This window comes from Engystomops pustulosus, chromosome 2, assembly GCF_040894005.1.
Source record: "Engystomops pustulosus chromosome 2, aEngPut4.maternal, whole genome shotgun sequence".
Lineage (NCBI taxonomy): Eukaryota > Metazoa > Chordata > Amphibia > Anura > Leptodactylidae > Engystomops > Engystomops pustulosus.
Genome location: NC_092412.1, coordinates 162,939,741 through 162,959,447, shown reverse-complemented (window position 1 = coordinate 162,959,447; position 19,707 = coordinate 162,939,741). Strand labels below are relative to the sequence as shown.

The 19,707-nt window shown below is 39.7% G+C and overlaps 1 protein-coding gene across 2 annotated transcripts in view; it reads right to left on the bottom strand.

Moving 5' to 3' along the window:
- Positions 1 to 19,707, bottom strand: part of ANKS1A (ankyrin repeat and sterile alpha motif domain containing 1A) — a 183,406-nt gene that overhangs the window by 78,726 nt on the left and 84,973 nt on the right. The window contains exons 11-20 of one of the 2 annotated variants that reach the window (XM_072137187.1): positions 19,450 to 19,537; positions 18,729 to 18,772; positions 18,532 to 18,646; positions 17,864 to 18,228; positions 16,551 to 16,589; positions 12,834 to 12,900; positions 12,637 to 12,743; positions 11,310 to 11,408; positions 3,139 to 3,279; positions 1,660 to 1,767 (exon numbers count right to left, since the gene is read on the bottom strand). In XM_072137187.1, coding sequence (XP_071993288.1) covers positions 1,660 to 1,767; positions 3,139 to 3,279; positions 11,310 to 11,408; positions 12,637 to 12,743; positions 12,834 to 12,900; positions 16,551 to 16,589; positions 17,864 to 18,228; positions 18,532 to 18,646; positions 18,729 to 18,772; positions 19,450 to 19,537 — 1,173 coding nt within the window. The remainder of the gene's footprint in view (positions 1 to 1,659; positions 1,768 to 3,138; positions 3,280 to 11,309; positions 11,409 to 12,636; positions 12,744 to 12,833; positions 12,901 to 16,550; positions 16,590 to 17,863; positions 18,229 to 18,531; positions 18,647 to 18,728; positions 18,773 to 19,449; positions 19,538 to 19,707) is intronic. The other variant, XM_072137188.1, reaches the window with a different exon arrangement.

Sequence of the window (19,707 nt, the reverse complement as noted above, 5' to 3'; positions counted from 1 at the left end):
GAAAAATCTGAATCCTGATCAGAGGAGGAGGACTGAATATTTCTATTTCTTCCTGGGAGGGACAGGTAAATGTGCAGCAATGAAAGAGGCTACTTCCTTATATTATTGGAGACAACCTACCTGTATCTTAACTATTAGACTTTCCATTTAGGAAAAGGATCCATGAATATAAGTTTTGTTCTGTTTCTGCATTTAATATGTTAGTATGTTGGACCTTTGGTCCCTTTTTATTTAGTCTCTCTATAGTGTTTTTACATAAGGTATTGCAGCAGGTGAGATTGGGATCGAATAAAGGACTCCATTCCTCTTTCCTTTGGACAGTGGACTCTGCTCCTTACTCTCTGGTTAATAATTTAGCCATTTAATCTGTCCTTCTTGTTCGAATCATATACTATCAGTAAAAGGTCCTGCGTGACCTGACCACTCGTTTATGTATTAATGAGCGGTATATGCCTATACCACCCCGGTAATACTGTAATCTACTGCTTGTACATGACTGTTTGTATTATTATTTTCTCTGGAAAAAAAAAAATAATAAAAAAGTAAGTTGGAAAAGAAAGAGGCTACTTCCTTTTTAATCGCTGTTCTCAGTTCCTCTATCAACAAGGATTTTTCCTCTTTAAGGCAATCTGGACATACACTTTTTTTTTTTTTTTTTTATAATCCTCGGCTACTTTAACATTGCATAAACCACATCTTTTAGACTGTTTCTTAGCAGGTTTTTCCCACTGTCTTTGTTCTTTCTCTTTGGCCTCTTTTTGTTCCTTTCCCTGAGAAGTATACATATAACAACAATTACGAAGCCAGAATGGTCTATGCAAGAGAGAGGGGGGGGGAGGGGTCAGCCCAGGGCTTGAACTTACGGGTAACCAGGACCTAGAACAGGCTTGCTGCTTCATCTGCCATGTCTACACGTGGAACACAGAAGCCAACTGCAACGGTGTACACCTTTCACGGATGCCATTTAACTGAAAGTCCGGCATTCACGTTGTTAGGATCCGCCCCCTTCTCGGAAGCTCCGTAAATGTAACCAGGGCGCATCGCAACAATGCTGGAAGTTAGGGTAGACACTCCAGACGTCGCTCTTGACGACGTGACGCGTGCTGCCCCGCGATGACGCCCCAATGCGGGGAGACAAGCCCGGGAGTCTCCACCAATTACGCGCCCGCTCCTGGTCCAGAGACCTGTCGGAACGTGCCCATGTCCATATTGACAATCCCATACAGGGCAGACAGGTAAAAAGGCTTCTTCCCTCCTCCATTTTCAACCCCAGCATTAGTCTTGTGGGACCACTGGATGGGTGCTGAACAGGGGGAAAGGGTCAGGTTTAAAAAGACAAAAGTAGTAAAATTGTTTGTTCTCCGAGACGGAGAACCTCTTGCAACCTATATCCCATAGGGACAGGAAGACACTGGTGATGGGTGCTAGGGAGGAGCCTTTTAACCTCATGCAACTTCCTGTCCCTATAGGATATATAGAGCATCCTTCAGGTGGGGGCCATCATGGGAACGTGGTGGAAATATTCCTCACACATTTAAAATAACATGCAATTGAAAGAAATGTAGATATAGACGGCAGATGAATAAAATGAAATGTGAATGCCCAGATGGAATACCCCTTTAGCATAGTCAGTTTGTATCACCCTAATAAGTTGCTCACCCGTAACTGAGAGAACCGAGGAGGTTTTTGTGGAGGATCTTCACATGGTCTATCTGCCAGCGATGCCAAAATTCTTTTCCGATGGCCCAATAAATTTACTTTCAACACCTATTAAAAAGACAAACCAATTTAGTGGGTGAAAGATAAATGGAAATAACTAAGTATCATAAGGAGTTATAAAAAAACATATGCATGAACATTCCTTTTTTTTTAAAGTTCTGCTAACGTAAGGGTGAATCTTCAATCCACAGTTTTTTCCTTTAACCATGGAAATTAATGGATAATACTGTATTATTGGCCAGTTACAAGGATGACAGTAAGAGTGTCAAACTCAGGTGTCATTAAACACTTCTCAAAAAATAAAATGGAACTCTAAAATTCCACAATTTAGAACCCCGTGAATAAAATATTCCCTTTGCAATTATTTATTGATTATATAATGATAAATAATAATACATACAAAAAAAACAAAAATAAGAAAATGATTAATATATTAATAAACCATGGATTTGGAATGATACTTAAAATCAAAGTGGAAAAGCAAAATACAGTGGAAATACTTCAGGACAATTAAATGAGGCTCTGTAGTGTTTTGCCTCCACAGGCAATGTATGACCTCAAGGGGCATGCTCCCAATGAGGTGGTTGATGTTGATGAGGGTGTGTTCATACATGGCAATTACATTGTGGCAATTACAAATGCAATGCCAACCCCCGGTGGTAGGGCTCAGCCCAATTGCATCTGCTCTTCCAATGAAACACATGCAATCAGCAAAAAGCATTGTGTACATGCAGAACTATGGTTGCATTTTACTGGAAACGCAGATGCAATCGGACTGAGCCCTAACACTTTACTGTAAAACGTTAACCCCATACACGCCATGGTTTAAAGCAATCAAGACATCATGGAAGGTCCTAAACACTAAAGACCAGGGAAGGCTAGGTCAGACCTCTCCATGACAGGAACATGATACAAGTAAACATCATGTTCAGTTTCATTTTCTGCTCGGTACTTACCTGACCTATGGATTTTAGCCTTGGAGGGAGGTGTGCAGCTGCTCAGATCTTTCATTAACTGGGGAAAGAGATGTAACAAAACCTCACCAGTCTAAGGTGGGGGTGTCTGACACTGCTGCATCCTCCAACTGCAGACTACAAGATCCAGGTAACTTTTACTCGTAATGGCTTGTTCAAATGATTGAATGTTACACAGATTTTATGCCTGAAAATCAACATCCTATTCCACATCCAAATCCACGGTCAGGCTTACCAGTATTTAAAAACTTATCCAGTTATCAGTTTTACACATCAGTTAAGATCTGTTACTGAGCAAAAAGCAATAATGAATTAGAAAATAACTTAAATAATTTATATATTGTAAAATAATAATACATGTAAACAAAAAATGTGAACTTGAGGTAACGGGAGGCGGAATGCAACAATTATTCAATGACCATAAAGTGTATGCAAGATTACTCACATTTACGATCTCAAGTTCCCACAAATTGCGAAGCGTTTCCAAAGAGGTATAACCACTGCTAAGAAAGCTGGAAGCATACTGCTGAAGGGACAGTGAACGCAGCCACGAGGCTACTGACATGTCCCATGAAAAGGAAAATGGCTGGAAATAATAAAAAGAAAATTAAGAATACTAAAATATTTCTGTTCATTATATATCATGCTCCTAACAAGTGTCATTTGGGAAACATTACACAAATTACACAATAGTACAAATTTAAAATTAAAAAACAAATATTGAAATAAAAATCACTGAAATTTAAATGGCTGAAGTTACAGGTATAAAGAATATGCAAATGGTGTAAACAGTAAACATTTAAAATGGTTTAAAGTATACCTGTGGAGAATAAAAATAAATAAATAAACAATTCCCTAATTTGATCTGTAGAAAACATAAGAAAGGCCGATCCAGCTTCCAAGGATATACCAGGAGATTAGATAAAATTCATAGTTTTATTCCATATTGTAAAAGTACTTGCCAAGGAATACAACAGCAGAAACAGTCTATGCGTTTCGGATTGTTGCTGCACCAATCACAACAATATATAACTATACACAGTATATGAATAAAAACAAGAGAACAAACATGATATATTCTGATTATGCCTGGATACTTAGTAATGACAGATCATATCCAGTCTTTTGTTCATACCATTGGGAACCCTAGTGTCCAAGGTGAAGATCCAGAAGGTCTCACGATTGAGCAGCTTCCACCTGTGATCTCCACCTAGGGTAGGTCTCCACACACTTTCAATGCCATTGAAAACAAAGGAACTACAATCCCCATTATGCACCACCTGAAAATGACGGGATGCCATGGACAAATTGACTGCATCCAGGTTCCTTGCAACATGTAAGTGTTTTCTAATGCAAGTTTTTAGGGGACCTCCCTACACCCCACGTGCTGGATATTACATTTATTGCACATAATTACATAAATAACATTGGAGGAGTTACAATTAATGAAACTACAAATATTATAATGTACACCTGTAATGCAAGAGAAAAACATTTTAACAGAATTTACAAATTTGAAAATGTTACGTCCACACTTGTAAAAACCTTTAGTACACAACCATGTATTGGAAAGTTTTTTTGGAGAGGAAGAAAAACTCGGGGAGAGAATGAAATACAGGGTTGGAGCCCTCCTTGAGACAAAATTTACTCTTTACTTTGCTATCAGTGTGTAGTAGTGGTAAATATTTCTGTGTAATGTGAATCACATCTTTGTATTGGTTGCTATACGCAGTCTAAAAAACTACTGGTGCCTTACCTTCCGACCAGTCTTTTCTCAGATTCCTTAATCTATGTACAAGTTCCTCTCTGTTAATATTGTCCACCATATGTTTAGCTCTATCTAACATCCAATTAGGATATTTTCTTTTTAACAATTTTTTACATACTTTCTGACTTTCTGTACTAAAAGTAAGCAGGTCTGAACAATTACGTTTAGTTCTTAACAATTCTCCAATGGGAATGTTTTTTATTATATGTTGTAGGTGACATGTGGTGGCAAGATTAGCCATATTCAGCTGTTTAGCAGCTAGCAGTGGTTTTATTTTGCCCCCAGGCTAATCTCCATTTGCCATGCTTTCTGGTTGCCATAGGAAACTATATAGCAGAGCTAGAGACGACAGGGGGCTTGTTGAGAGGGGCTGAAGGACCTGTAGTGATGCCACAAGCATGTTACTCATCATATGCTTCAAGTCATCCAATTACAAACCTGCTGTCCTGCATCTTTTGAAAGTCCTTAGTATTCTGGCAAGAGAATTTCAGTGAAATCACAAACAAAGTGACTCATCACATGATTCACAAGGTCAAGTTACAAGCATACTTCTCTGTTCTGGCTTTAACAATATCACTGATAAAAACTTTGCTCCTAAAACTACAGCACAAAGGGGCTGTGGTAATGCCCCCAGAACCCTTTGACTCATTAGCATAATTATAAAAGTTCATGTAAGAAGTAAGGAAACCATGGATAACAAATATAAGAAGATTACCAAAGTCACAATGCCTGGATCGGTGAGAAAGTATTCCTGGTTTATGATGCTTGCTTTTTATGGCACATTTCCTTCAAAGGGTTTTGTCAATTTTTTTTTTAGTTGAACCACTAACCAGAAGTTCGGAAGTTTTTTGTGACTTCTAGATATACCAGAATACATCCTTTCACATCCAGGGTATGATATTCTTTTTTTGGGATTCAGACTGTCACAAAAAGAGGGCAAAGTAATCTTTTGTTGTAGATGGAATTTGGAAACCACTTTTTGAAGAAAGGCTGATGATGTTTTAAAATAATATAATAATAATACAGGTGGTCCCCTACTTAAGAACACTCGACTTACATACGACCCCTAGTTACAAACGGACCTCTGGATTTTGGTATTTTGCTGTACTGTAGTCCTAGGCCATAATAAACAGCTATAACAGTTATCACAGGTGTCTGTAATTAAGATTTATTGTTAATCTTGGTTCTTATGAGAACCCAACATTTTTAAAATCCAATTGTCACAGAGACCAAAAAAGGATTACAATTATAAAATATACAGTTCCAACTTGCATACAAATTCGACTTAAGAACAAACCCACAGACCCTATCTTGTATGTAACTGCCTGTACAAGCCTATGTCTCCCCAGTTAGTTTGGTTGCAGTTATGGCTAGAAGAAAAGCTGTTTTGAGCAATAGACGTTTTAATATGATTTTCCCCAAGGGTTCAAAAGAATCCTTGGTTAGATGAGAAAGTACCACGGAAAGTTCCCAAAGGGGGTACGGTTTGATATAGCCCCCCCCCCCTTTCTGAGACTTTTTAGAATCTCTCACACATTATATGATAATTTGGTGTCAAGGAAGGCACTTAGACACTAAGTCCATGCCCATGAACCTTTAAAGTCTGCTTTAAATCGATTGTTTAAAAGTAAGCTACAGTGGGGGTTGTAGGCTCATCATGCAGGTAAAGTAGACGTGTCTCCCTGGAGCTCCTGCTTCCCAGACAGCTTTAGAGCCACAAAGGTACCCTAGAAACCAGCTGCAACTGGTAATGACTAAAGGGAGGCCCGGTGGAGAACAACAAGCGGGCAGCGGGACCTCCGAAAGGCGCCACAAACACGCAGGTAACCGAGGCTCACACAGCCAAAGCCCACAGACTAGCACGCATGAGCTGGCACCCTCCTCAGCCGAGGGATCAGTGGGGGGGGGGGGGGGGGGGGGAATGCAGCGGGACTGTCTCCATGCGGCAAAGTTGCTTCCTTTACAGCTAGTGACGCACCACATGTCCCCTCCTGACATCAAATCAGACCACCATTGACCCCTTAGTTTATCCAAAGCTTGCCGAGAAGAAGGGCATGACAGCGTGGCCCTAAACTGCCAGCTTCTGTCAGGAAAGCTTGGGACGCTGCCTACATTGCAGGCCTCACCGCCCTTGACTTTCTCCCTTACTGCCTTTTCTGGGCTATCAGCCGGTCGCTGACCTACACTACGCCCATTGCTGGACAAAATATGTGAATGCGACGGCTCATATGTTCCCATTTCATCTGGTGGTGAGAAAAAAAGCAGGCCGCTCTCTACTGGTACATGACCCCAGGGATTTACCAGCTCCTTTTGCCTTGATGAGATGCCCTCCATGCAATGTCCCTGACTGGCTACAAGCAGCGGTGCCCCCCCCCCCATCCACCAACCAAAAGCACAACGTCCTAGGAGGGACCATTGAGTTGACTAGGGATCTCCTTCTCTGGATCGTGATATGCACTGCCATATGCCAATTTATATCTAGTCGTGGTTATGCCACCTGCTATACTTACTGTGATACTTATTTGTGCCTTGCTGCCCCCCATCTGTTGACCATGCTGAATTTAGGTTTTTTGGGGGGGTCCAGCTCCTGCGGTCTGGCCCGGGGGTAGGCAGGAAAGTGATGATCGTTAGAATGCACTTGCTGGGCTGTGGATTGCGTTGGCATAAAACTGCAACCTCCCTCTTCACATCCACTCACAAGATTAGCGAGACTGCAGTTAAAGGAGCGGATGTGGTGACCGAGAACTTATGCCCTTTTACATAGATTTGTCAGGGAGCGCAGTCTCCTCTTCCTGTATTGCCTTACTAAACCGCCAATAAAGACTCCCAGGTGTTCCCTGTGCAAAGCAAACACTTTTGGATAGTTTTAGAGTATTCTCCCCTTCGATGAGTAGGGGTACCAGTCCCCCCACCCCTTTGTCTACTTTTTGAAAGCATCTATTTTTTGTTTCAGTATTTTTCTCACCTTTCCTCTTCTCCTATCCATCTCCTCATCCCCTTATCCCTATTCCCCTGTGCCTTCCTCCTGGCTCCTAGCTTTCTACTGTAAGCCATTAACATGGATTCTAATGTCAGGATTGTTTCTTTTAATGTCAGGGGACTCTGAACCCCCAAGAATTGGCAGAAGCTTCAAAGGGATCTGTGGAGATTGTGAGCACAGGTGGTTTTCCTACAGGAGACCCATTTTCGAAAGGACAAGATTCAGAGACTCCAGCTACCGGTTCCCGTACTGCTACCACGGCTGCTCCAAAGGAGTGAGTATTCTGATTACACAGAATACTCTAAGGCTGATGAGAACGGCCAATATACATTTGTCAAGAGAAGCCTTCACTCCAAAGTTGTCACCCTAGCAAGCCTCTACCTGCCCAATGAGGAACAACTTGCCGCGCTAGCAGAATACATGGAAGAACTATGTTCCTTCCAGGAGGGCATTCACATTCTGGGGAGCAATCTTAACCTTGCCATGCAACCAGAAATGGACGTGTCAGGAGCACAACGGTCCTGTCTTGAGCCCAGCTGCGTCAGGTGAGGGACCTGTTTGAGGAAAGCCAGCTAATTGACGTTTGGAGATCTCTGTACCCAAGTTCATGTGACTATGTATTATTCTTCGACACACAACATGTTTTCTAGAATTAATCATTTCTTCCTTGACCATTTTCATCTAGATATGGTGGTAGTAGCAGAGATCCACACAACACCTCTCTCGGACCACTCTTCCATCTCAATCACCTTAAGGCTCGCCCCCACCTACCCTGTCTGTCCAATTACTTCTCCACCAACCCGGACTCCGTCTCCAATCCATGACCTGCTGGGAAGCCAATTTGTATGTCATTAGAGATGAATTTATGAGAATAGGGTTAGGGTCAAACGTGAGAGATACTCACAGGCCACTGACCCAAATCAAAGAAATTAAAGGCTTCCATAAAAAAAGGCAAACCCTGACCACAAGGGATAGGCTCTTCCCTCTTAGTGAACAGCTCCGGGACCTGGGATAAACCTGGGAAAATCCTGCATAACTCCCTTTGGGCACAGAGATCCGATCTTATTTGCCATTTCTTACAGGGTCTAATGTAATATCTCCAACATGGATCTTTCAGGGATAATAGGCCTCCCTATATCACCTGCAGCCACATAGACCCCCGACAGAGGGCGACATTGAGCCCTAACTAAAATCAGTGAACACCCCTTACCTGTCTGGGGAGGAGAGGGGAGCTCTGAGGCCCCTATATAGAGGCCTAAATCAGCTCTTGAAACCATGCAAACAGGTAAATCCCCTGGCCCCAATGGCTTCACAGTTCACTACTACAGAGAGTTCTCCGATCACTTGTTCCAGCCTTTACTTGAAGCCTTTAATGCTCTATCCTCGGGCTGCACTACTCCCCCTGACACACTTATGGCCCACATTGTGGTTATTCCAAAAGGCAGAAAAGACCTTTCTTACTATGCTAGTTACAGACCAATATCTTTGCTTGTGGACCTTAAAGTGTTCTCTAAAATCTTGGCTAACTGTATGGTCCCCTTTGATGCCCAGCCTGATCCATATTGACCAAAGAGAATTAATTCCTGCCTGAAAGGCAAGGGAGACCACCAAAGTCCTTAACATGGTTCATTGAATAAAGGCTAGCGCCCACCCTATGTTTGTCCTGTCCAAATGCTAAAAAACCCTTTGATAGGCTGGGCTAGCCCTTCCCGATTTGCGTCTTGAACCATCTGGGCCTGGAGAGCCACATGAAATGATTTGTGGGAGCACTGTATTCTGCCCCCACCAAATCAGAAAGCGTTAATGGCGTTTACCCCGAACAGAACCCAGACATTATAGGGGTGGTTGGGGGGAGGGGGAAAGCATGGCTTACGCATTTGACTCGCTGTTCTTCTCTCCACACCTCAGGTTGCTAATCTCCTCAAAGAGTTAGGCACATGCAGGAAACTTGTCATCTCCACCTTGGCCTCCAGCCAGTTGATCAGGAAGCCAGAACAAGAAGCATCCCTGACCAGTTGATCAGGTGCCTGGATCCTGGATTTCTTGCCTGTGTTAGTGGTGTTTTCTATAGTCTAGAGTGGTATTCAGTCTGCTCTACTCTGGTTTGAAGGACCTGTGAATCACTTCTTATTTAACAGGATCGTACACATGACCTGTGCAATCAATCCTGGTCCTCTAGCAGGTATGTATTGGTACCCACTTGGCTCAGCCAACTCCACCATGAGGAGCTGATTCACTGTGGAACTGCCCTCTGGGGAGGTGAGACTTGTGGCACAGTGGGTTCACACCCTTCGCAACATGACAGGATGCAAGAACATCTTCTTTAGGAGTGCCAGTTGAATTATGTTCTTCCAATTGTTCCAACTATAGGGAAATGGATCTAGACTCTTTGCCTATAGGTTATTGAACTGACAATACTCTGGACTTCTAAGACCCAAGGCCCTGGAACATTCTATCTTGTATGGATATACGTGGACCGGTTCTTCAAGATCCATAGTCATACAGATTGCTTTGAGTATTTTGCTGACATTCATAGAGCACAGAGGTAATCCTGTAGAATCCTCCTGGCTCTTTTCATCCTGTGAATCTATTTCACCTTCTTCAAGGAGAGATTTGTTCAGCTGGTTAAGACTCCTTGGTACAGGCTCTAGACATGGATGGACCCGCTACTTTCGCTCAGGTCTACTTTACAGTAGCTGAAATCTCATCCTAATTGTGTTTTTCAGACTCTATAATAACGATGGTGACTTTTCTCCCACTACCATTTGGATACACTGTGAACGGAAAGCCTTCTTGAAAGATGAGGAAGCTATTTCCTGCACATTACGCACCTATTAGAGGGTTCTTTAATTTGAGCAGCCTCCTTAGGAGAGATCAAACATATCTATAATAAGAGATTAAAAAAAACACTAAACAAAAGGATGCCAAAAAGAGAAATCCCAGAAGGGACATACCTGGGCAGGGGCAATGTTGGGTTCCACAGGATTGTGGTGTTTAAAATCCATATCTAAGCGTGACTTAATAGTGTTAGCAGCAAGCATGGATCCACATTTGAATTTCAAATTAGGTGGCAACTTTGTGTCATCATCCTGAGCCCCTCCCCTTGCCTGACAATTCCACCCCTGATTTGTCCGAGTTCCAAGTCACGTGATCCAGTACACAAAACCCAGTGTGTCCAGTGTTGACACTGCTTATGTCACAAGTGAGCAACGGAAGCTTGAGGGGACCCAAGGCATCGTGGTTGCATAGACCTGCCTTCTGAAAAGGGCTTATGGTCATCAGAGCAGGAGGGGCACTGGCAGCCCCAGTTGTCCACTCACTACATTAGCCCTCCAGACGCCATCACTGCTGGCACTCCTCAGGTAGGCTAAAGTGGAAATTGCTGCTTTCCCTTGGCTTTGTAAGAGTAGAATCCACAGGAAACAACCAGAGTTCAATGGGGAGGGACCCCCTTTTATTGGCTTCACATTGTTTAAGAGTTTCTCATCTACTCTTTGCACTGCCAAGTTGGTTGCCAAGCCACATGTGAGGAAAAAAAAAAAAAAAAAAAGCTGCACACAGTTTTTATGCATGTGCCGTTCATGTTTTTGTGTTACCACAGCCTTCTATGAATGTACATGGTGCACATGCAAGACAAAATACTGCAAAAAAAAAAAAAAAAAAAAAAGGGATAGCATATAGACATTAAAAATGCACATCTAAATGAGCCCTAAATTATCCATTTGATATTAACATCAAATGCAATGTAAATGTACCATGTGACGTATCAGTATTTAGAGACTTTTCTGGGTATGGTATCGCACTCACAATTCTGGTATTGGTGTTTAATTGGAATTAGTGGACTCCTGCAAATAAGACCCAAAGATACCTTTGGTAACAAGTGCGCTGCTTGAAGAATCCGTCGACGATGTTGTAGATCGATGATCCCAATGTCTATTAGGTCATGTTCTTCCAAAATATTTTCTGTCTACAAAAAAAAAAAAAAATTCCCAATAATTATTTTTGCGGGTGCTCAAACAGGCACCTTGCAATTCAATCCAAAGTCTACGGAGACTGCTCAACTGTTTTTGACAGTCCCACAGACTTTAAATGTAGCAGTAGTGTGAATGCTTAAAAGGGGTATTCCAGGAATTGGCATACTTCATATACAAATGACTCCTTAAAATATAAGCTAATATGTAATTAGTTGCTCTTTAAAATTTTGCTCACCTTAGCAGAAAATGCTGCTGACATACAGTGTAATGAAGAATTAAAATGCTACTGGCCCTTTAATCAGTCCGTTGATTTCCTCCACATAAAGCAGACACAGGACAGAAGTTGGCCGCTGGTCACATGTCCACATCACATGTCCTGCACCAGCCTGGGCAGGTCATGTGATCACCACTAAGTTTTGCTGTAGTTAGTTGGTTTAAGTCATCTCAGTGAGTTAAAGTGCAGTGATGGCAGTTACACACATCATAAGTATGGTAACAGAGCAAGAAAGTCTGTTACATCATCAGTGGGAGTAAAGCAATAGTGGTAGGAGGAGTTACAGGCTGTCCCCTACTTAAGGACACCTGACTTACAGACAACCCATAGGTACAGACAGACCCCTCTGACCTCTGGTGAAGCTTTCTGAATGCTTTACTATAGTCCCAGATTGCAATAATCAGCTGTAAGGTGTCTGTAATGAAGCTTTATTGATAATCCTTGGTCCCATTACAGCAAAAAATGTTTAAACTCCAATTGTCACTGGGGCCAATTTTTTTTTGGTCTGGATCTACAATTATAAAATATACAGTTTCGACTTACATACAAATTCAACTTAAGAACAAACCTCCGGACCCTATCTTGTACATAACCCGGGGACTGCCTGTACTGAGAACCAGTGGCGGCCATCTTCATGATAACTGCATACTTTATGGCCATAAAATTGTGTGAATCATAAAAGTGAATAAATTTAAGCTTAATTTTGTGACTAATGACATTGAGTTTTGTTATATTCATTTCTGTATATCATCATGGGTTTTTGTATCAGATATTAATTTTCACGGAATACCCCTTTAACATTTGATAAGGAAAGGGAAAGTGATAAGGAACCAAAACAAAACTACATACCATAATTTATACCTATTTGCAGAATTATAAAAAGAAATATATATACACCAATACCAAGTCAGAAAAAATGTAAGTTTTTAAAAAATCTGATAACTCACCATAAAACGAACATCATCAAAGCCATTTAAAACAAATTTGCTCTCGTACTGAGGAAGACCCAAAGATTCTAACCATTGGGCAACACTCTGAAAAGGCATCCTGAACCCTGTGGATGTAATATGTTTAAACAGATTATTAGAGTGAACACCAAAGCAAGTATTTAATTAAACAACATATATTTAATATATAATATTACCTGCTATGACTTGTTGCTCTTGAGAGAATTCTATTCCCTGGCCAATAGAACTCATTATTTTATCAATCTGTAAATAAAAAAATAAATAAAATAAAAAAAATTACTAATGTTTTAACAAAACAAATTGCAGAGTCCCGTAGTGGAGCGTCAATGGCTATGTCTCTGCAAATTAAGGCTGCCTTATAGGCGTGCAAACTCCATAAAAGAGAACTCAAACTTCCTGACCCCAGTCAATAGACTCTCACTCAGGAAAACCAGTTCCTTACGCTGTCCTGAGATCTAAACAGTACTGTCTACAGTTGCAAATTTTTTCCTTCTGAAATAGAAATACTGGTTCAGCTTAACCCTACCTCATGTTACTACGCTTCTTGTAAGTCATGCTTGGTGTTAAGGGGCCTACTTTTCAGGGTAGGGGACCTACATTAAATTTAATTTATTGCCATTGAAAAAAAACAGATGCTGGACTATGTGGCAACTTTTTAATTTTTGTTTACAGAGATGAAGTAGGACTATTTTGCAAGACAAATTGTATATTAAGTCGGCCAATTTAATATAGGGAAGTTGGAAAAAAATTAAAAACAAATCAATTGCACAATTTTCTCATGTGCGCCGTTATGTGGCTTTTCCTAGCTTAATAGTTTAAGTCTTCGTTTGTAAAAAGGAAAAAAAAGGTTTAAAATATTACAATAAAATATAAAACCCCCAAAATAACACATTCCCATACGAACACATAATAAATACCAGAAATACACAAAAAAACACATATTTTGTATGGTTGTGTCCGCAACAATCTGTATAATAAAACAGAATTGTTTAATCCTTTGTGAATGTTTAATTTTCCACCAAAAATGAATGTATTGTCCAGAAATATTACAATATTATATATTGTACTGCACCTTCATTTTGTTTTAACCCCTAAAAAAAACCAAAACCCTGAAGGGTTAACAAACTTGTTAAGTGTTTTTTAATATATTAAGGGATGTAATGGGATAATTTTTTAAGTCTTCTATTTAAGCCTCTCTCAGTCAATTGAAAGTTATCAGGTCCCTCTAAATACAGGGTTTGGCGATTTTCCAAGAAATTCAAAAAATGGCACCCAAATTCTAGGACTCATTGCATTCTAGTAAAATATGTAGATTCTCATAAAACCATGCCAACATAAAGCAGACATTTAGGAAATGTAAGTTATGAATTAATTTGGGTGGTATGACCATCTTCTCCAAAAGTAGAGAATTTTCAACTTTGAAAATGAAGAATTTTTTTTAAAAATTTTTGCTGAATTTCTGTTTGTTTCATAGCTATACACAAAAGAAATCATCCAAATTTTAAAAGTAATTTGAAGTACAGTGTGCCATGAGAAAATCTCAAAATCCCCTGTATGGTAAAGCGTTCCAATGCTATAACCACTTTGAGTAATACAGGGAGAATTTGAAAAATGGGTCTGTGTCCTTGCGGACAAAATAGAGTCCCATAGGGGTTAATACAATATTGGTCATCTATGTGTAATAGATGTAGATTGATAAATAAACTAATATCCTGTCTCCTACACTAACACGCACATTAAAACACCATGCCACTTTTACCTCATGTTTATTAGATGTGTCCTTTCATTTTTCTAGTATATTATCAGGTTTATAACCAGTAGGGGATGTACAGCACCATTTGGAGGAAAGAACCAGCGGCAGTGTTGTACAGCGAGCAGCAAAGAGGAGTCTTCAGGATTATTATTGTCTACTCTGCGGTCTCCCTATTAACCCCTTAAGGACGCAGGGTTTTCCAGCGCATTTCTTGCTCTCCACCTTCACATATCCATAACTTTTTAATTTTTACGTGTACAGAGCTGTGTGAGGGCTTATTTTGTGCGTAACAAATTTTACTTTCCCGTGATATTTATTTTTCCGTGTCGTGTACTGGGAAGCAGGAAAACAATTCCAAATGTGGAAAAATTTAAAAAAAAAAAAAAAAGGGCATGTGCTTCACATTTTTGTGTGCTCAGTTTTTATGACTTTCCCTCTGCGCTCCAAATAACACCTCAACTTTATTCTTTGGTTCGGTATGATCGCGTTGATACCAAATTTATACAGGTCATATTGCGTTTTAATACATTTTCAAAAATTAAACGAAAGTGTACGAAAAAGAGAAAAAAATTTTCTTCTGACGCTAATAACGTTTTACTACTTTGGTGCACAAAGCTGTGTGAGGTGTCATTTTTTGGCCAACGTTTTCATTGCTACCAATTTGAGGACTGTGCGACATTGTGATCACTTTTTATTACATTTTTTATGTCATATAAAAAGGTGTAAAAGTTGCGTTTTGGACATATGGGCGCCCTTTCCCGTTTTAGAGGCCACCGCCTGCAATAACCGTTTTTATATTTTGCAAGATCAGGCATTTTGGGACGCGGTGATACCTAATGTGTTTGTGAATTTTACGGTTTATTATGTTTTATATCAGTTCTAGGGAAAGGGGGGGGGGTGATTTGATTTGTTTTATTTTATTTTTTTTTTTACATTTTTTAACTTTTAACTTTTGCAAGAACCGACCGCGGGTGATAGCGATGGGTCTTTGTTGCAATATGCAGCAAAGCCCATCTCTGTATGAAGAGGGCTCAGCCAGGCATTTGAAATCAACCAGATAACCTTTCAATGACCTTTCTGATGACAGATCAGCTAGGCAATCACTTGATCACCAGGACTAAATTGCCAGCACGGTTGGTTATTTTGTGTATTGGCACCATTTTTGTTTTTCTTGCTGGGGAAATAGAAATAGGGTTCAGTACTTATGACACTATAGGCTGACTACTTTTCACCAAATTAAAAAAAATATATATATACACACAACAATGGCACAAACTTGCAGTTAGTAAGTCAAATTATGCAATGAAATACCTGGGTGAGAAAGGTCTACTATGCTGTTATCATTATCTAAAATCTTAAGGGAGATCTCTTTTTTTTTTTTTCTCTATATGAACTCTTAAAAACTTCTAACAACATCTTTTTATTTTGCAAGATTAGTCACAGTCTTGACTTGATGAACCAAGACTAATATTTATATAGACGTTAGATTTTTTTTGTGAAATTACATAAAAGCTTTCTGGACATTTTTCATTTCTTTGCAATCTATGTACAGTTTACAAATTATTGTAACTGATCTGGAAGCTGGAAGTCTCCCTTTAAGAGTGTGGCCAGATTTGCTCTGGGAGAAACACATGATTAGATTTAAGAAAATGTGTTGTTTATAGTGCAATTTTTTGTTTCTTTTTTTTTCTTTTTAAGATAGCTTTTCCTACTAATTTGTTTTACATTGGATTTGGCAATCTTTTGTTCCCAGTGTGAGTCAGGTGTTCTAAGAATCAAAGTTTTTCTGAACTATTCTTCACCTATATCACCAACATCATGAAAGCAATTTTCAGCATAGATGGAACCAAAACTTATACTTAATTTTATATTATCTTTACACATCGACATACATAATAAGATAACACCCTGGAACATTTCAAGCAAGCAGCATTACACCAACATGCCCAAGCAACAGCAGATAGTTTACCAGCAGCACAGAAGAGAAGATGATTTCCCAGAACTTTCTGACCATGCATTTGTTTATTCCACATAAAAACTTATAGTCTCCACCACAAAACCAAAAGAACCTAAACTAAAAGATATAGCAAAATCCATAACCAAGACTGAGTATCACCAGACCGCAGCGGACTGTTCTTACGTAATGTTTGGGTAGAAATGCTGTGCCCAATTGGTGGTTCTGCTGGAAGATCAGCATTGTTAGAGCCATCTAATACACATTTATTACACATAACAAATGAAGAAATTGTATGCATCACTCTTCATTCAGACCAAAGCACACAGTTTAGAAACTTAATTTTTTTTCATACCACAATATGAAATACAGAAGAAAAAGTGCCTTTACTATCTGCTGTGAACGCACACAGCACATGTACATCCTTGAGAGGTTGTAGGTGTATGAAGAGGGCTCACAGGCTGAGCTCTCTTAATACACACTGGGAGTTTGCATTATAATGCAGCACACATCTGTCGATGGCACCAATCATGGGTGTTAATCTATTACATTCTGCCATCTTTGCAGTGATAGTCATCCCCTGTGATGTCATTAGAGGGGGGGGGGTCATTAATCTGTCTCTATGACAGCACAAAGTCTATGTGAGACTTTAAAGTTCGTTATTTCTGTAGATTTGTTACAGCAAGTCATTTGCACACTCTTAACAGATTATCAGCAACATTGCCTTATACCGCAATAGAGCTATATTGCAGAATATGGTAGGAATGATCAAAGCCACTAGGGTTAAAGTACCCTAAAAAAGTATGCAAATACGTAATTCTAAAAAATGTTAAAATTTTAAAAAACATGACACAAAACAAATATAAATATGTTAAGTATCAGCATATCCCAAAAGTAATGATCTCTCAAAAATATAAGGTCATTATTTCCGTGGTGAACAATGTAAAAGGAAAATAGTGCTCACGTGTCCGAAAAAACCTTTTTTGGGACACAGAAAAAAATGTGATCAAAAGAATGTAGAGTACCCAAACCTGCGGCAATGACAACATCAGCTTTGGTATTTTTGTACCAAAGTTTTATAGTTTTCCAAATTCTATTAAAAACTAAAAAAATATGTAAATAAATTTAGTACCTCAGTGATCCTACCAAGCCAAAGAATAAAAGGTTAGTATGAATGGAGTGCAAAGTGAAATCTGTTAAAACAGAGCCCACAATGTGTAAATGTGTTTTTCGTCAATTTCACAGCATTTGGAATTTTTATTTTCTTCCCAGAACACAGCACAAAACATAAAATATTGACACTAGGAAGTACAATTTGTTACGCAGACAGCAAGCTCTTATCAAGTACCGTACACAGAAAGATAAAAAGTTATGGGTTGTTAAAGACAAGTTAAAAATGGAAGTGCAAAAAAATGCCCTGGTCCTTAAAGTGGTTAAGAAGCTACCCTTTTACTGTAAACTCATATTTCATTCAAATGGCTCCCAGAGCTGTTACTGACCTCATCCCATTCAGAAGTGAAGGAAGGAGACTTCTCTAATCTTTTCTTGCTGCCCCCAGCAGCACAATTACTGAAAGACTCGCTGCGATTCCAGTCTTCTCCATCACCAGCAGCTGGAGGTGAACATGTTAACAGGTCTGAGTCAGATTTGGACAGACTACGGCGAAGTGGCAATTCCATGTGTGAGGCAGTGCCGTTCCATCCACTGTCTGTACAAGGAAGTTCACAGGGAACAGGGGGATCTCGAACTTCACAAACTGGAGAAGAACCGTGCAGAAGCCCAGAGAAATGCTGAAGCATATGGGAATCTGAACTATCACCTGAGGCTAAACTCCAACCCCCTGAACTGTTTCTTCTCTGCCCACCTGAAAAAAGTCAAAGACAGAAAATCTTTGTAAGAGAAATGAGCAAGAAAATAGACCCTGGGATATAATGCATATCAATTAACAGGAACGAGATGGAGTTCAGCTGAAAGAAAGATCAGAATTTGTCTAAAATACAAATTCCAATCCTCCTAAGACACAATCACTAGCAGAACTAGTGTCAACAGCTTAACAGTGGATACTATTGTTCAGCCCTGATCTCTAACATTTAGAAAATATGAAAAAAATCTACAAAGAGGATTGGTTCAAACATATGTTTATTAATGAGTTCTGATAAGTTCTTACTGTTTAGCCTTTCAGACCCATGGGACTCTCCTTCAGAATGACCACTGGACAAATCAGAAGAACCACGGCGGTTGCCAGTGTTGTATTGATCTTGTGATGACAGATGTGCTCGAACCTACAGTTAGTATTAATAAATATTATTATAAAAGGTACTATAAAGATATTATAAATCTCACTACTAGTATAAATTATCTGACCTGTGGCTGAGAATCACCAACATCCACTTGTAACCGCAGTGATCCTGTGTAAAACAAAGAGTCCAAACAAAAGATTTTGCATTATAACACAAATATACATAAGCAATCTAAAAAAAAGTAACAAGTAAACCAATTTGTGCATCTTTAACCTCACCATTGGGTGCACAGATAGCAGTGGGGTTCACCCAACACTCACTGCTAGGCTACAGAGATGTGAAAGATGGTTGCTCAGTAAGAGTATCACTCCTCCACCATTTAAACTGGCCACATTTTCCCTCCTAAAATTCTGGCATGTGAAAAACTAATATGTGTTACATTTTTCTGGAGTGCTATTTGGTGCTTTAATGTGGTAGCTATAATTTCTGGGATGTTATTTTGTGCTTTTTTTGTGTGGTGGTAAACTAGCACAGCGCATTGAAATTCAACTGTATCATTATGTGGCCCTCGGGTTGTGAACCCTTACCAGAGAGGCTACCTTTATTTACTTGCTAATGCACCAAATGCTAATTCATCATCATTTGTCTGTTTGTATGTTCTAGTGAAGTCTCCAGAAATATCACCAATAACCCCTCCCAATTCAAACCTGTGCAAGGAAAATAAAGTGGAAAAGATGGCCACAAGAGCTTAATAATTCAAATGCCATGCCCAAATGCATCAAAATTCCTCAGCTTCAGTTTTAATAAACCTCTTCCAATGTTTATAAGCCGTATAAGTACTTTACCTGGATCATTAGGCCTTTTGGTCTCAGCAGTAAGTAGTAGCTCATAGGGATTCTCCTCCTCTCTATTAATGTGAATGTTACTTTGTAGCTGTTAGGGGAAAAAGCAAGCACATCGTTATCTATGCTTGTGAAATAGGTTATTAAAGTCAAGAATGGGGTAGAGTGCTGGTATTATGATAAAGCCATAAACCTGTAAAGATGTTCATCAGTTTCAAAATGATCAACTTAAACAATTAGCCAGAGAACACAACTTTACAA